The 18,442-nt window shown below is 36.2% G+C and overlaps 2 protein-coding genes across 6 annotated transcripts in view; one reads left to right on the forward strand and one right to left on the reverse strand.

Annotated features, from left to right (window-relative positions):
- The window catches only part of kcnc3b (potassium voltage-gated channel, Shaw-related subfamily, member 3b), a 70,618-nt gene extending 65,300 nt beyond the window's left edge, over positions 1-5,318 (forward strand). For all 3 annotated transcript variants that reach the window (XR_012368174.1, XM_055181343.2, XM_055181344.2), the window contains one exon: positions 1,043-5,318. Coding sequence is in view for 1 of the 3 variants with exons in the window: in XM_055181344.2 (XP_055037319.2) it covers positions 1,043-1,056 (14 nt within the window). In the remaining 2 variants the exon portion in view is untranslated. The remainder of the gene's footprint in view (positions 1-1,042) is intronic.
- Positions 5,319-7,035: 1,717 nt separating this feature from the next.
- cog7 (component of oligomeric golgi complex 7) lies at positions 7,036-17,794 on the reverse strand. Of its 3 annotated transcripts, none has more exons than XM_055181337.2 (18): positions 17,423-17,794; positions 17,103-17,288; positions 15,700-15,848; positions 15,458-15,574; positions 15,209-15,377; positions 14,887-14,969; positions 14,675-14,797; positions 14,383-14,581; positions 13,209-13,336; positions 11,700-11,854; positions 11,506-11,622; positions 11,368-11,433; positions 11,101-11,281; positions 10,881-11,021; positions 10,711-10,794; positions 8,417-8,531; positions 8,173-8,316; positions 7,036-7,697 (listed from the first exon to the last, which is right to left on the reverse strand). In XM_055181337.2, the coding sequence occupies exons 2-18, from the start codon at positions 17,266-17,268 to the stop codon at positions 7,531-7,533; spliced, it is 2,304 nt and encodes a 767-aa protein (XP_055037312.1). In that variant the 5' UTR covers positions 17,269-17,288; positions 17,423-17,794; the 3' UTR covers positions 7,036-7,530. The 3 variants fall into 3 exon arrangements, with proteins under 3 accessions (XP_055037312.1, XP_055037311.1, XP_055037313.1); XM_055181336.2 differs by having other exon boundaries at positions 17,474-17,789; XM_055181338.2 differs by lacking the exon at positions 17,423-17,794 and adding an exon at positions 17,400-17,418.
- Positions 17,795-18,442: the final 648 nt, after the last annotated feature.

Raw genomic sequence — 18,442 nt, forward strand, 5'->3', positions numbered from 1 at the left:
TCACTTTAAGTGAGAAAATTTAAGGAAAAATCTTTTTTAAGTGTAACCAATTTAAATAATTTTTAAGTAGATCAAACTTTCACTTTATACAGTGTATTAATACATATTTAAAATCAAAGGTTGTAATTGTTTGCATTAGTTCATGCACAAAGAACTAACATGAACAACTGTATTTGCTTTAACTAACATTTACAAAAGCCCTATTCGGACAGGATTAGTTTTTACAGGGGTACCTCTGAGAAAATCGTGCTTCTCAGAGGTCCTCTGTGTTTTTAATCCCGTCCGAATCGGCCAAGATTAATGATGATAAACTACATTGTTTGTTAGTTTAACTAATTTTTCTATAGTGGATTAGACAAAATGTCATTGTCTTGCAGTCACAAAACAGATTTATTTGTGTTTGAAAATCACTATTGAACTCAATATATAGTACAAACTTACAAACAAGTGATAAGGTTAGTATAATTGAATGAATTATCTGTTAACAAAATTCTTACACATGCTTAACTTTTACCAGCCATCCACAGGTAAACCTTCCCCAGCTTTCTACTGTTCTCAGTCTTAATCACTAAGTTTCCTTTCTCAGCGATGATGTAATAGTGAATTTTATATCGATCTTAAATGTATCTGGGGTGGACTATTCCATTCCTGCTAAAAAAACATCTTTAGATTTTAAGGTATTATAAATTAATTGATCTTACACGTAGTCAAGTCGAGTCTTTCATCCACAGATTTATGCACCATACACTCTCTAAAAACGAATAATATAAATGTCCACGTGTGCGTCCGGGACTGGACTTTTTCACCCCCTGAGAAGATACATTGCACATTGATGTTCAATGCATGCAGTTCATCTTGAGATTTACGTTCACTGTGTGTAGATCTGTAATCATGTCGTGTCTCAATTCTTCATAGTTTTGCATTTGTGCAGTATTCTTACATTTTTCAATTTTACGTTTTTTATCGATAAAACTGATTCAGTCTATATCAAATGTAGTTTTTTTGTCTAACAGCTGTGTTATATCTCTGTTTTTATTCGCAGTGTTAAGTTTCTAGCGTTTGGCAAATCTTTTAAGGAGACACACAGTTAGTCGCTGAATCCTGAAAATTTTGCCGACGGGCCGCACCATCCACACTGGACATGTGAGGAATGTCGGAGTGGCAAGAGAATGCGAGTGACTGGAAAAAATAAGGAGTACGGACGGATCTTCACACGGTAACCAAAGCAACCTCACCGAAATTCCGGATCGCTCCTCTTCCTAAAGACAGACTCTGACTCTGAACACCGACACAAAAGACTCGAAAGGAAAACATTCCAGTGTTTCTCATCTGCCGTTTAGGATCAAAACATCAGATGATTTGACTGCCACACTGACCTGGGCCCTGACTTTCTGTATATTCATCTATATGTGAGAATGAAGGACCAAGTTAGAATAATTATGTAGCATTTCTGCTAAGACCCTGTAGCATTTCTTGGCTGGGAGAATCTCCAACAACCTTTTTAAAGACATTGACCGTTTGCACAGAATGACTAAACATGGCTTAGTCATGCACAACTTTTTTCTTATCGTCCCCACTCAGCATTTTCGCAGCGAAACGTGTTCGTGCTTTGCCGTGTGGTAGTTTCCATTCGCTGTCTGAGAAAAACGTCCAAGTCTTAGATTAGCTTTTTTCTATTTGAAACGGGGGAAGCGAAACTCGAGCATTGCTATTCCCAAAACAGTCTTCCAGTTTTTCCCGCGAGTTTAGGGGAGGCGACGTCGAAAACACAATGCGACCCGACACACCAAAGCCCACTTCCTATAACCAAATAATGTACGGCACAGATTATCCCTGCCGGATCTCAACGTTCTGGGGAATTTTAGATAGGGTATGTCCCTTTAAATATGAAGAGAGATTGGCTGTACTGCCGGGGTAAACCCCCCAAAACCTCAAATTGAGGATTTTCGATTTCCATATTAAGCCTCTCTTGTTCCTAGAATTATTTTTTTGTAATTGTATGATTTATTTTGTAATTTAGTCAAGCTAATGCTGCCATAGATTGTGCACACGCAAAAGTGCTTGGACCAATAACAAGCGTAAGTTTGTTTACTTTGTTTCGTGTTTTTCGAAAGAGGGTACGCAAAGATGTTCTTAAACGCTCCCTTTCTAAAATAAAAAATATCGTCTACGTAAGACTTAAAACTATAACTGCCTTCAGAGTTTCCCTCCGTCATCGTCTCGTCTCCTATTGGCTTGATGTCTCTCACTGTTGTTCCTTCTTGACCAATCGGAGGGGGGAGCGTTCTACGAGGTCACGCCAAACCAATCAAGGAGAATAAATGTACAAAAAGAACATATTTATATATTTTGATATGTAGTTGCAAAACATCTCCATGGTGATGCCGCAGATGTTGGAATGCGACAAATGCGATCGTTTCGGCTTACGCAAAGAACTTGAATAACGAAAAATACATAAAGGATGCTCTATGCGCAAAATAGATCATCAAAAGAGATTTCCTCATAGACTGTGAGAAAATGGATGTCAAAATATGAACAAAAAACCAACATGGAGATAGAAAAAAAATGCATTTTTGTAACTTTGTTTACCAGCATGAAACCTTTGCATGAGTGTATTTTCTGCGAGCCCTTAGTTGAAGTGAGGAGGGCTAAAATAATAAAAAAATATTAATAATAAATATGTTAATAAAATACAAAAAATCATGATATGCAATGGATATTTAAGAAAAAGAATATATTTAAAAGAGCTATATTTTGTTTTGAAATAGGAAGAAAATGTGAATAAATTCTGCGAGCTTTTATTAGTTTAAAAAAATGCCACCTAAATCTGTTCTGCTACATACTGCCCCATGTACCGTTCCTGTTTGCTTTACATGTTTCATTTGTTCCATCCAAAAACTACCCCATGTATTTTTTGGGTTGCGTATGCAGAAGGGGGCTCGTTTTTAATCCCGAAATGTTCGTCTTAGTTTCCTCTGTAGCCATGGTAACAACTGTGCCCCTCTGTAAGTGGGATACGGCTTTTTTCCCAGCATGCTTGGGGGCCGATTGCGTTTCATCACGTCTCGGTTTCACTTCAGTTTCTCTCATTGGCAATAATACGAATGATGGTCCAGAGATCTTCTCAATGGATTTTGTAGCACGGCAAAGAGGAGAATGGTAATAATCTCAGCATCTTCCTTACGAATGGATACAGTACGGAAAACCGGCGTACTATTATCTCAGGTGAAATATGAGAAAGATCCGCACCAGACTTCTGCCTGCCTGGTTGCCATTGCTTGTCTCTCTGATTCACATCTTTAAACACCCGATAAACGGTTGGACAAGCACAGTTATCTCTTGGGTGTTGATGGATTTCTCATTGAAGCAGGAGGTTGCATGCGGTAGCCAACAGCCAGTTTTTGACACATGCAGGACTGCAAAAGCACAGCTGAAATAAAGCAATGAATAAATCCAATGTTACTTGGGAAAGTACGTGATGCGTGAGCATTAGACGAACGAATACACAGCACTGAGCCATGATTTGAGTATGGGTATTGTCTTTGGGTATTCCTAAACATTTGTTTACATCCATCATTGTAGCACTGCAGCGATTGATAGCATCACATGCTGATTTATTTGTAGAAACTTCAAATAAGGGTGTTTAAAACAATCTTAAATGAGATACAAAGATCCTATGCAAGGCACGGTAGCATATGTGAAGGGCAAATTATATGTGATACACGTTTTGCATACTATGCTTATTGTTGGCGTTGGAAAAAATGTTGAATCTTCTTTATTTTTAAGTCGCTTTTGGATAAAGGTGTCTGCTGAATAAGTTACTATGTAACAAACATTGCAGATGCGAATATCAAAGAGAAGCAGAACTCCCAGACAGCAGACGACTCCGGGCCGGATCCGGCACAGATTCGTCTGCGTTAGAGATATTGGTGCTAGTGGATATAAAAGTGAAATGCGACCCTGTCTGTGAAATCCAGGTTAAAGATCGGTTTGATTTTTAGTTATTGATTATTGATCTTACTCGAGGTTATATATATATATTTTTTACTTTATGTAGGATGAGTTCATATGTAAAAATGACTTTAGGTGGGTTTTCACAGACTAGGTCACAAATATGAAAGGTCAGAAAGTTAAGGATACGTGTACACTTGAATAAATCACCTGACTTTGTTATGCCACACTGTAAAAACAAATACAGCGTGAAGTAAAAACAACTTGGTTTTGCAAGTCAATTCAACATAATATTTTAAGTTTTGACCTGTGAATAGTTGACATAACTTATAAAAAGTTAATTTTTTAAGTTAAAGTAGCATAAAAATATATGTTGATTTGACAAAATGCTGCATTTTTTTACAGTCAGTTACTGTATATGGAAAGCGTCTGTGAAAGATGAACAAAGGTGAAAAGATGAATATGAGAGAGTTTGTGAAGGTTGAAGCAGGCAGCGGTCTGGTGTCATAGCAGAGGGACACTTTGAGTTTTTAGGTCTGCTGATATTGATATGTGAAGCGCACAGGACGGAGATGAAAATTTGATCTTTAGGAGGAAGACGATATGACACGGCTTATATTTTCGAAACCTTTGAAAGCGGAAACCAGATGTCTTCGTGTCGTTGGGTCACTGGGTTCATTCCCACCCCAGAATGAAACCTTATAGCCCAAATAGGTCTTTATTTTACATTTCCAGAGTTGTGCATATTTATAGTTTTATAAACTTTATTTTGTTTATAATTACTGATTTATTGAAATGATTTATATTTTCTACAGAGTTTCGTTCTTCGCTTTTTCCCATATCAGAGGTTGTTCATATTTTTATGACCACTTTGTTCACACGCACACACAGACACACACACATATATAAATATAAATAAAAAAGCCTGCTGGTTTTATTTTAGAAGGCATTAAGACCACTTTGGTCCAAGGGTCACAAAGTAATGCAGAATAAATATTTTAAAGCATGCTCTTCCAGCAAAAACACATATCCGCACTAGGCCTGATGTGTCACATCATGAGAGATTTTGTTTTATTCCTAAACCTGTTCATTCATTTCATTTTCTTTAAAGTTAAAATGGTCTTCTTTTTTATGTTTTGATGTACATTTGAAACCACACTGCCCTCTTTAATGATCTGGAATGGTAGATCTGTCTGCATTTCTTTCTTTGTGCCTGCTCTTGTATTCAGTGTCTGATCGATCATTCCTCTCTTGTGAATTACGTTTTATTTGATGTACTTGAATTACAGATATGCAATCACCACCTCTCTGACCACTGCCAATCATCCCGATCAATAATCAATATGATTAAAGTGATTAACAACCTTGATGTGCTTTTTTTTCTTACACATCGCATTCATACTGACACAAAATACAACCCAGGTAAATAAAAGTATGTTTAAATGTACTAAAAATATTATTAAATACCAGTGAGTACATTGATAATACATTATTTTTTGTGCTAAATGGGAAGCACACACTACAAATATATACTGTTAAAAATTTCTGGGGCAATTACAGTATTACTGGAAGCTGTATGTCAGTAACTTACTGTAGATTTAAATTTGTGTTATTTACCTCATTTGGCAAAAAATACATATATGCTTAATACATTTTATAGAAAGTAAAGCCTAATTAAATATATTTTTGAATTTGAAAAAATTGTATATATCAACATATACATTTTAAAATAAATATCAAGGGCAAGCAAATACATTTTAAATTTTACAAATGATATGGCAAGAAATGTATTCTTGACCAAAATGTATTTTAAATATATGCTAATTTTATAAAGTATATTTTTGGAGTTTAAAATTTATAACAAAGTTTTTCTTCCAATGCAACGTATATATATTTTAAATGCTTTACAATATTTTTCAAAATATACAAAAAATGGCCAAAAAATATATTTGTGAAATATATATATTTTTAAACATATTCCAAAATATATTTCAGCAAATATATTTTTTGGCCATTTTTTGAAATATATTTTTTTGCTGTATGGGACAGTATGTTTGAAGTTACATGAACATTAACTAAGTCTATATAGTTACAGAATAAAACTGAAATAACAGCCTCATGCAAAGCATTCTGGGAACCAAAATCTGAAGCAAAAAACAAAAAAGGGTTGATGTTGATTTCTGGTTCCCAGAATGCTTTGCATGAGGCTATTATTTTGTAGTTTTATTCTTTAAAGATAAAGACTTGTTAATGTTTATGTTTGAGCAAACTGTTGCTAGTAAATAACATACATTTAAATCTACAGCAAGTTTCTGGCAAAAAGCTGCATAACTACAGCAAATTTTTTTACATTGTACTAATTGAAAAATGAAAGTACCTTAAAAACTTAGTCAGTAATCAGTCATCAGTATCAGTAATAGTTCAATCGAATGTTAGAGAGAAATTATGTCTCAAAATAACATAATTGAGTATACTTAGAAATTCTTAAGTTTATCTTAAGTATATTTTTTTGTATATTAAGTACATTGCATTTTGTTGCTTTGTTTACATGTAGACAATAAATTTGAAACTAATCTAAAAACTAAAATAGTGCATAAAATAGTAAATTTACGAAGTGTACTTAATGTATTTTACATACTTTTTTTACCTGGAAATGTATATATGAAGAGTTTAGTTGCAAAACGAGATAAATCCATCTTTTAACATTTTTGTCAAAACATGTTTATTGTTGTTATCATGTTATTACATTGTTTTATGGTGCTACTTAGCTGTATTTTTTAAGTTATGAAGGTTTAAATCAAAACAAACCAACTGCAGTTGAATTGATATTAATTGGAATGCACAACCAAAAAACGAGATTTCTGAATAATTTAAAAAAAAACGTATTTATCCCGTTTTGCAACGAAACTCTTCATATATAGAAATGTCTCCAAACACAAATTACTGATACATCCCAGTGTCTGACATTCAGACTTTTTATAAGGAGGGAGGTTTGGGTTGAGCAGAGAAATATTGAAATAAGTTCAATTAAAATATTGGTGACATTTTTTTTCAATTTCACATTTTTAACTAGTAAACGTGTCCTTAACTTTTCAGATGGTTTATTTTGTTAAATAGACAGATATAAACAAGTTCTGAATGAACTTGTCTTATAAGCAAAGAACAGAAATAAGAAGTCGGATATTTACAGTGACCTATAGCTTTCTTCATCAAGATTAATAGTAAACATGCTGAACTTTAAAGTAAATATGCAAAACCTGACCCCATAACATTTCTAACCTTTAAATCCCAGGATCTGATCAATTTCAGCATATTTGAAATGTATTTACATTTTTATTTTGCACATTCTATGCATTTTCCCCCCAAACAGACAATTAAAATAAGCAATTGTTTAAAGAACGAACAAAAGAAAGAAAGAACATTTTTAAAAGCGTAGTTACAAAAGATGCCCATTTAAAGATTTATTCTGTATTTGCTGGGTATATCAGATCTGTTTGGTTTCACATTTTGGTGTTAATGCTCCATCAACAAAGATCCTTCATCATACATGAACCCATCTACTCATCTCACAGTCCTGTATCAGTACTCCAGACCCCGCATGCCGGCGATGGAGGATGAGAGTCTGCGTGGGAGGGGCTTGGCCGTCTGACGGTATTCCTCTGGTTTGGCACGGAGAAGGGTGAGGATATTCTGCAGGGTTCTGGAAGTTTGCAGACCTAACGAATCCACAACGTTACTCAAGTAATCTATAAAGGGCATAAGAAAAACAAGTGGTTTAAAAGACAAGCAGTGTATTATAACATTGACGAGTTCATTTAGGGTTAATCCTCCATAAATTATTATTCAATGTGATAAATCTTTACCAACACTGATCAGTTTGTGGACACATTGTGTCAAAGTCTGTTGTTGTTTCATATATTCGGTCCCTAATGTACATTACTGAATATCTAAGACTCGAAATGTAAAATAACCTTTTTAAAAAAATATTCCAGATTTTGCATGTAAAAAAATTGGCAACCTGAAACATCATGTCGAGATCTTAATGGATCATCAGGTTTTTGTACAAAAAAGAACTCACGCCAGCTAAAGTGCATAATGCCATTAAAAATGTCTTGAATGAAAAAGCATCTCTAGTGATCTCATACTTTTAGACACAACTGTATAATATATGCATCAGTTATTGATTGTGACAACAGTGCAGTGATGTAATAATGATGTCACCGATGTCAGTCGCAAGCTGTTTAGTTGCATGTGGGTTCAGTTCAGGAATCTGTAGGATGACATCACAATAGGTCTGCATGGTTGCCCTGGCGATAGACCCCAGCCAATAGTCTGCAGTATTTTCAAGCTCTGGAACATCATCACCTAACAGGAGGATAAAATAAGTGTGTATTTGTGAGTTTGTGGTCTGTATGCACTATTCTGCTGGGTGTGGTGTACTTGTGTGTTGTGTTTTTATATAAACCTTGTTCCGGTGGGTACGGGAGTTTGCCAGTATGTAAGGCAAGTTCAAGTGCTGGATCCTCTTGAGCCACAAATGGTTCCAAATGCAAAGGCAAAGACATGATATACTGTCCAATCTAAAAATAGATATATGCACAAACACAGATATTATATACTGTCCAATCTATAAACTATATATGTAATCCTGTCTGTAAAATTCAAGTCATACAATCTAATAAAGAGATCTGTAGCAACAAAGTTTGATTTCCCATTGGCTATGTTTACATGCACAACATTTTGTCAATCCTACTGAATTTAACCCGATTGCAGTTTACATGTACCCTAAACCAGTGGTTCTCAAACTTTTTCCAAGTGCGGCCCCCTTGTGTACAGTACGTTCCTTCGTGGCCCCCCAAAGAAAATGTATGACAAAAAACTGTTCTAAAATGTAACATTTTAATTTAGCTATACAAAGTAGTGCTTTTGGTTAGTAGCCTTATTATTTTAGGTTTAATTACATAAAATTCATGATAAATGAATGTATTTTATAAAATGTCATAAAACTGGGGCCCCCCTGGCACCATCTCGCGGCCCCCAGTTTAAGAACCACTGCCCTAAACATTGCAATTTGATTCAAATTGCGCAAGGGCACAGCCAGGGTTGCCAGATTTGTGTTTCAAAACCAGCCCACTGTACATTCAAAACTAGCCCAAAAGCATCCCAATGACTATTCACAGCCCAAATATGAATAACTAACAAAAAACTTTACAAAATTCTTTTACACTTAAAAAAATCAACTCGCTGAAACAGTCCGCAAAAAGCAGAGGACTTGGCAACGCAACGCACAGCATCTCTTGTCAAGTTCACACTTTATCTCTGGATAAAGTCAAAGTTGATTTAGAGAAAGTGTTTCTTAAGAAGTTTTATGATAACACTTTTCGAAAGGCACAATGCTATTTTATTGCTTTATGTGACATCAACACTGCAGAACGTACAGCGTGTGACCCCATTACTCTTATACTGCCTTGTATTGCATGTTTCTGTGACGTAATTCATGTGATACGTAAATAAGAGGTAAATATAAGACGTAAACCTATTCTTCTGCGCATGTGCACGAGGTATTTTTGCATCCGGTTGAGAAAATACTACGATTCACGCGTCTGCATGCATACTTTTCTCCTGATGATCGGATCTCAGATTGGACTACACCATCCCTTTCAATACGATCAAAATTTGCATCCGATCGACCTCAATCGTATTGATAAAGGTGTTTACGTGAAGGCTTTTCAATCCGATTCAGCCATCAATACGATTACAAACAGATTATTTGGTTGCATGTAAATGTACCTATTGATTTTAATCTTTGACATGGTCTTACTCAATTTTAAACATATCAAGATTAGAAGTAGAAAACAGTAAATCACATAAAATGACTTTAATCCAATATTTTTTATTATTTATTTCTACAATTTGACCCTCACATGTTTTGGTGATCTTCACCCTGATGCTGTATTTGTAAATTGTAGTGTAAGTTTATTAGTAAAACTTTGTTAGTAAACATTAGTAAATGCATGAACTAACAAACAAACAATGAACATTATAGCTTATTTGCATTTATTAATTCTTGTTAATGTTAGTTAATGTCAATATAGTTATTTATGTTAGTTGATGGGGCATTAACTAATATTTAAAGCTACAACGCTTGGTTTTATTAATGTTTAACAAAAATTAATAACTGCTGCAGAAATTTTGTTTATTGTTAGTTCATGCATTAATTGTTAACAAATACAACCTTATTGTGCTGTGCTGAATTCAGTGAGATCATTAGCAGCTTGTGATTTGTCAAGATATAAGGACATTAAAGGAGACATTTCACAAAATTTTTATAAGATGTCAAATTAATTTTTGGTGTCCCCAGAGTACATATCTGAAGTTTTAGCTCAATATATCATATAGATAATTTATTATACCATAACATGCTAAAATTGCCACTTTGTAGGTGTGAGCAAAAATGTGCCGGATGTGTGTGTGTCCTTTTAAATGTAAATGAGTTGATCTCTGCACTAAATGGCAGTGGCGTAGTTGGATAGTGCTGATTAAGGGGCAGTATTATCCCCTTCTGACATCACAAGGGGAGCCAAATTTCAATGACCTATTATTTCACATGCTTATGGAGAATGGTTTATCAAAACTAAATTACTGGGTTTATCTTTTTCACATTTTCTAGGTTGATACAAACCCGATTATAGCACTTAAACATGGAAAAAGTCCCCTTCAAATTACTCTTGCCCTCTGATGACATTAATATTGCCTTACATTAGTGATGTACTCCTGCGGTGACAAACTGAATGCCGGTAGATCATCAGCCAGTGTTTCGCTCAAATCAACAGAGCTGCGACCCTTTAAAAGTAAAACACAGTGTCAGATATTAAAGCCTCTATAATCTCACGCCAATCCCAAAATTATCTGAAACGCTAAGCACGCACCTCTGGTTTGTTAAGAAGAAAGAGCTGATGTTTGATTTGCAGAAATACCGAGTCAAAAGCGAGCTGATTGGCCTGTTGGTTCAGACGCGTGAGAGCAGAGCGAGTCTCGGCCATTAGGCTCGAATTTCCTGTTCCTTTCTCCTGCACACAAGAGAACAGATATGAGTTTGTCCTTTACGCTTCAAAAAATATGAAAGCTTTAAACTAATTAAAGTAAAACCTTAAGCGAGTGCAGCGTCTCCAGTAAATTGTTATACTCCGCTGTGTTTGTTTGCTGGAGGTAGTTATATTCCTGCCATGGGTTCTTTTGGCTCCGCCTCTCAGACACGCCCTCATGTAAGCCAGTCAGACTCCTGGGGTTAAACCCCTCCCACAGGAAACGACCCGCCCTCCCCAAGATCCTGAAAATAACATTGCACAATAATAACATGAGGCCAGAAAAACGTTAAATAATGCGAATACATCTAAACGCATTTGCATTTCTTACTTGTTTGAAAGCTGCTGTTCAAAAGCTCCACATTGTCTGAGCAGCTCTCCGCAGGTCGCTATGATCCTGAGGAAACACAAATAATTATTTATTAAAAGTAAACTCCACCTTAAACGTGAAAAACGAAACCCCGCCCACCTGACAGAGTTCTGGAAAGCCGTCCAATCCTCTGTGAAGACATCAGAAGTGGACGTGTCCTCCAACTTATACTTCTTTCTGATGGACTGAAGAGTGACAGAAAAATCTGACACGTACCTGAGAGAGAGCAAAACGGCGATCAATACAAGACCGTGACCATCGCTGGTGGGATAAATGTGTGTCATGATTCATACTTGTTGAAAAGACCTCGGAGGGCTTTGATCAGCCCACACACAGCGAGACCATCGGTAAACTTAACGCAGCGATCGACTGCAGCGGTTGCCAAACCAAAGACCTTCTGCACGGAGTGTGTGAGCTCTAAAACACAGTCCAACACCTCACCACGCTCCTAAAACACACAATAAAACATATAAACACAGTGAATATTTTTGCTTCACATAACTGTTTTTACACAAAAAATGTTTAAAAGATGAAATGTTTAATTAAAATGCTATATATGATACATTCATTTAGTAATCACTCAGAAGCTCAAGAATTATTAAAATTAATAACAGATCTTCTGACTGAATCATTTAAATAAAAATGACTCCTTTACAGTCCAGGCTTTTGGGGCTCAACGGTATTGAAGGAAAATGCAATATAGGTGATAATAGCTAAAGATGCGTTACGAAAGTACTTTAAGTTTTTAAAATCAGATAGAATATTAATAAAATATATTTTTAAAAACTGAAAATTATATAACAACATCCCTCTTTCTAGCTGCATATCCATTATCCTTTAAATTGCGCAAGTTGAAAATACGGTCAACGAAAAATATTATATATAAAGACTTTACATAATGAACTGTTTTTATTACTTTGGAATGAGCCGTTTTTATCTACATACACCTCGGGTCTTCTTACATAAAAGTCGCAATCATGTTTCAGACATGTAACAGACAAACTGCTCTAAAAGGTGCGTATTGTCCCTACATTGTCTCAGACGATGACATGTTTATCCTGTGACGTCTCTATGCATTTCAAAAGGGAGAGCTGTGGATTGTGGTTGCAATTCCCAATCTCACCACTAGATGCCGCTGAAATCTACAAAGTGGACCTTTAACTCATTCACCGCCAGCCTTTTTGAGAAAAGTTGCCTACCTGCATTTTTGTGATTTTAACAAAAGTTTCACAAAATTCCTTGCAGGAAAAATTATCTTCTATAAATATATAAACATACAAATTATATCAAATTAAAGAACACACCCTCTGCTTTCAAACAAACAATAAACAAACAAACAAACAAACAAAATGGGGAAAAACGTTTCAATATATATTTACTTTTTCCACTTAATTTAACCACTGAAATATGGATATTTCTCTTAAAAAATACAACATTTTGAGCAAAAAGCTTAAAAAAATTGCATTTTTGTAAAGGAATTTATGTTAGAGATCAGACTCAGAATGACTATCAAACATAAAGGCATTTAAAATCAATCATTAAATCTTTTTAACGTCTGTTTTTGATAAATTCGGTTTGGCGGTATTACAATTTCACTTTGAAATTCGTCCAGAAAGGCATATTTATTAGTTAAACATCAACTCATAATTGACGAGATAACTCGTCAATGGTGGTGAATGAGTTAATCTCGAACTTCAGTACCCAGCCTTTCTTATAATTCAATTCAGATGCAACTTAGGGAAAATATCATTTTAAAAATTACACAAAAAAGTATGTGGATGATAGATGCAAAGTTTTCTCACCAGTGGAACAGCACTGAGTTGGACCAGCAGATTTGTCTCCTCCAGGTCTCCATACTGCATCTGATAAGTCTTATATGGTGAATATACAAATGACACCAGCTCTCCGACCTTCAACAAGTTACACTCCCCTAACACGCACATAAAGCAACAAGAGTATGGGCAATAATCTCACACATTCACAAAAAAATAAAAAGATGAGACTTTTCAAAACCTTAAACATTTGTACAAAAAATGGTAAAGGCACAACATGTAAGATTTAGCACATTGTTATATGTTTTGTTTACATGTGTACCTACATTATCCCAAATGTTTTCAACAACTTGTGTTAGAGATCAAATTCAGAACGATGATTAAAACATACACAGAGTTTTTACTGTTTTTGGATCACTGGATGCTTCAGTGTAAGAGCGCCACCTAGCGGATAATAGCATAAATATGGATTGCTGCGAAAACTCGTCATTAGCAGGGAAGTGCTTTCTCTTTAATTGATGACATAAAGAGTTAACAGCTTCATCAAGCTCTGGACGTTGTTGCTGTTTAGCGACCTCTAGTGGTGAAAATTACACATTGTGCCTTTAATGTGGGAACAGACGCAGTAGAGGCGGCAAAAACGTGCCATTCGCGCATAGTTGGACGCTTGAACATTTTGAGTTTACTCATTTCATTCGCGATTGAAAGCCACCCGTGAAATTCTAGTCATTTGAGACATTCACGTGGAAATTTGCATCATTGGAGGGGTTTCTGCGATTCTGCTCGCTCTCCGTAATCACGTCACTGTTAGAACAAGCTCCTGATTGGTTAACGTGGCGCAAATATCCACCAAAGTTCAGAATTCGCGCCTTCTGCTCCGCGTCATTCGCACCGCGCCACGCGCGCAGCAGGATGCCTATTCGCGTCTTTGCATTGACTTAACATGTAAATCACTTGCGCTTGCCGCCTCTTCCGCGTCTGGTGTGAATGCCACATAAGAGTTTTTTTATTGCAATTATGCACATAGGATAATGTTATCCTGTATAATTTCTGCATGCCATAATGTACACTTACAGTGGCACTTTACACTAGACAAGTATATAATTTAACTACAAATGTATTTTTTCACATTACAATTGCCAAGAATTTTTTACAGTAACCAACTTCACCAAACGTGTGTGCATATTCTCAGACAAACACGCACCAAGATGTGGCTGCATCGCTGCTTCAAGACTGCGACCGAAGTTAGCCGCCGTCTGATGGAGCTCCAATAAGATGTCGAGGCGACAGTCGCTAGTGCAACCCTTTAGTGCCGCTGCAATGCATTCTGGGATAGATGGTGACATGGCCCCCAATGTCTGGATCAGCAGTACGGTGACCACTTCGCAGGGGTTTTTAAACACCTAACCCACAAGGAGACATTGGTGAGTGTGTGTGTGACAATAACAGCTACAGAGATGATGATGATGATGATATGTGTGTAAACGTGATTGTACCTGAGTGCTCCACTGTAACTGTGTGTGCCATGTTGACAGCAGCGTGTCGTAAAACTCAGAGAGCTGCTGTTTTAGGGGGGCATCTGACTGACACAAACTTTCCCAAATGTTTAACAACTGCCCCTAAATGCACCAAATACAAAGCAGATGAAGAAGTGTTACTCTAAAGATGCATTTACAACAGTCTGATAAGAAAAAATGAATTTTTTTACCTTGTGGCATTTGTAGTAATACGCCAGCAACTGCGGCATTCGATCCATTTCTGTGAAAACTCTTACAAAAACCTTGGCTTGATCTACAATAGGACACACAAACAGTGACATTATCCCATATAACAAAATATAATCTTAATTTATTAAAAAACTTTTTGTTCTAATAGTTGATGTTTGTTTTTATAGACAAATGCAATAAGTGACTTAATATGCATTTCTTTAAAAAACAAAAATCTTAATTATGACCCAGTTAAAATCTGCCTCCAATAACTTATATGCATAAACTATTTTGTCCATTAATATTTGTGCATTATCACGTCACCTGTAGACATTGAGTTGAACGTGGAGACGATCTGTGGGCTGGCGAGAGCTTCCAGGCGATTTTTTAGCGCTTCCAGCTGAACACATTTCTCACTGTAATCCGGTGTGTCCACCAACATCGCCAAACTACCCTGCATGGCAGCCAGTTTACCGCTGATCACAGCTACATCCTGCGAGCAAACACACGAATCACGATCACATCCATTCCTGTTGAATACTGTGACACGTAATGTACTCAAGCAGACTTTACCTGTGTTTTAAAGGTCTCCTCGATGTCAGCGCTGAGAGTACTCCATTTATCTGCTTCCTGTAAAGCGTCTGCTGCTAACTGCATACGAGACTTCACCTGGTCGATCTCCACTAACACCTGCCAGACACAAGACAACTTGTTATTTAAAAATGAACTTTCAGGCTAAAACCCTTTATGAATATCTGATATGCAGACACTGCTAATCTATTTAACAACGCAATGTGCATATTATATATAAGTACCTGCATAGACTGCACTGTATCCTGTTCAAATCTCCTTATGTCCTCTTTAACCAAAATCATTTGATCCTTTAAAAATGAAGCCTCCTGTTTCACAGCCTCAATGTCCCTCAATACTCGAGGCATATTCTGCAAAGCCTGATTGCTGCTCTCTATACAGAGAAAGAGAGAGAACATAATATACATAATGACATCACTCATCCCCTATACAGTTATTGACAAATATAGCTCCACATTTTTTGTTTCTAGTTGTGTGTATGTTTTACTAAATGCATCTGTTTATTTATTTTTTCTTTATGCTTGGTAGATGCACCTCTTTGAGGTCGTTAGCTGCACAAAGACACCTGTCCACCCCATACAATCAGTAAGAATCCAACTACTAACATGGCCAAGACCAAAGAGCTGTCCAAAGACACTAGAGACAAAATTGTACACCTCCACAAGGCTGGAAAGGGCTACGGGGAAATTGCCAAGCAGCTTGGTGAAAAAAGGTCCACTGTTGGAGCAATCATTAGAAAATGGAAGAAGCTAAACATGACTGTCAATCTCTCCTTCGGACTGGGGCTCCATGCAAGATCTCACCTCGTGGGGTCTCAATGATCCTAAGAAAGGTGAGAAATCACCCCAGATGTACACGGGAGGAGCTATTCAATGACCGGAAAAGAGCTGGGACCACCTTTTCCAAAGTTACTGTTGGTAATACACTAAGACATCATGGTTTGAAATCATGCATGTCACGGAAGGTTCCCCTGCTTAAACCAGCACATGTCCAGGCCCGTCTTAAGTTTGCAAATGACCATTTGGATGATCCAGAGGAGTCAAGGGAGAAAGTCATTTGGTCACATGAGACCAAAATATAACTTTTTGGTCGTAATTCCACTAAACGTGTTTGGAGTAAGAAGAATGATGAGTACCATCCCAAGAACACCATCCCTACTGTGAAGCATCATCCTTTGGGGGTGTTTTTCTGCACATGGGACAGAGCGACTGCACTGTATTTTTTTAGATTATGTCTCTCACAGTGGACATGCACATATGATGACAATTTCAGACCCCCTCCATGATTTCTAAGTGGGAGAACTTGCAAAATAGCAGGGTGTTCAAATACTTATTTTCCTCACTGTGTAGAGGTCCATATAATGACAAAACTCAAACCCGCATACAGTCACTGACGTATAGATGTGTACATAGTGACATTACTCAAACCCCTATACAGTTATTGATGAATAGATGTGAACATAATGAGATATTAAAGTCTATATAACTATATCACTCAAATCCCTATTGAAATGTATATAATGACATCACTTATCCATTATACAGACATTGACGTATAGAGGTGTATACAATGACATCACTAATTCCTTATAATGTTCATGAGATGTATATATAATGATATAACTCACCCTCTATAGAGTTATTGACCTCTTGAATAAACAGCTGCAGTTTCATGACCAAAGTAGAAGCGTGTGCGTCTGTTTTTCCAGGTGCTTCTTTCTGAACAACTTTAAAGGCTCCATTCACCCAATCCTTCACGTCAAAATCATCTGCCAGGAACTTGGAGAAGTCCATGTTCAACCTTTGTTAAAACCCTATAGAGACAAATTCACTATCTTAAAAAAACAACAACAACCACTTGCAAAGAAAGAAAGAAGGAAACTAGCATGTCTTATATATATAGTGGTAATCTTTTGAGGCTTTACTTAGATTCTTTTATGCAACATACTGAAATCTCTGTTCAGTTCTTTCCCATAACTCTTGCCAACACGAGCCTTACCACGAACATAAAATAAACAGCCCAGGAGAAAGATATAACCATGACCACAAGATACAGTTCAAACAGCAAAATCGCCTCCTCCAGCGTTGATTCAATAAAACATTTACTGTAATAAACAGATCCTGAGCTCAATGTTTCCGGGTTGAGCTCGTGCTAACGCGCACCTGTGAGAAACAAAAACTGCGAAGAAACGTTCCGCTGTTGAATGTTTGAGGGAGAAATTACTTTTAAAGATAATATGATAATATAAAACAACCGTGTGTGGAATTTCACTAACATGTTATACAGCTACTATAATTGTTAATGTAAATAAACACGTAAATTACGTTGAAAATATTAAGTCATTTGAGTGACGTGGCTGTGTTGCCTCTCATGGTGCTCGGGTGGATGTCATGTGCACTAGGTAAAATTAAAAATAAATAAAATGCTGTTTGTGGTGCTAAATAAAGAAAATGTAAATTATTTAATGATATACGCTTTATAAAAGTAAATTTAATTCTATCGAGGCTCTTTTACACGTTTTACACTATGTATACGTTTTTATTACAGTAATTGCTTTTTGAACGGGGTTGACTGTTGAATGTATTTTGTGATTTCATTTTACTGGCATATTATAATCAAAAAACAACAATTGCTTTTATATCAAAAATCTGTGCCACATTTGTTTAAAAGTCTAAAAAACGAATAATAAAACATAACATAATATTAAATAAAATACTGGAATATAATCACTTATTACAAATAACTTATTGCATTACAATTCTTCAGACCAAGAAGTTCAATAGGTGCGAGGGTGATGTAATGATTTTATTAGTATTAGCCACCTGCTGCAAGCTCATTGCTGCCGCTTGCTGGCTTCTCGTTGAATTACCTCTTTAGGTCAATATTGCATTATTATCCCTTCAAAAAGAAACATCTTAATATTAAAAGAACAGAACTAATAAAAATGCACTGGGCAAATGAATAATT

The sequence above is a fragment of the Misgurnus anguillicaudatus genome, chromosome 25, assembly GCF_027580225.2.
Source record: "Misgurnus anguillicaudatus chromosome 25, ASM2758022v2, whole genome shotgun sequence".
Taxonomy (NCBI): Eukaryota; Metazoa; Chordata; class Actinopteri; order Cypriniformes; family Cobitidae; genus Misgurnus; species Misgurnus anguillicaudatus.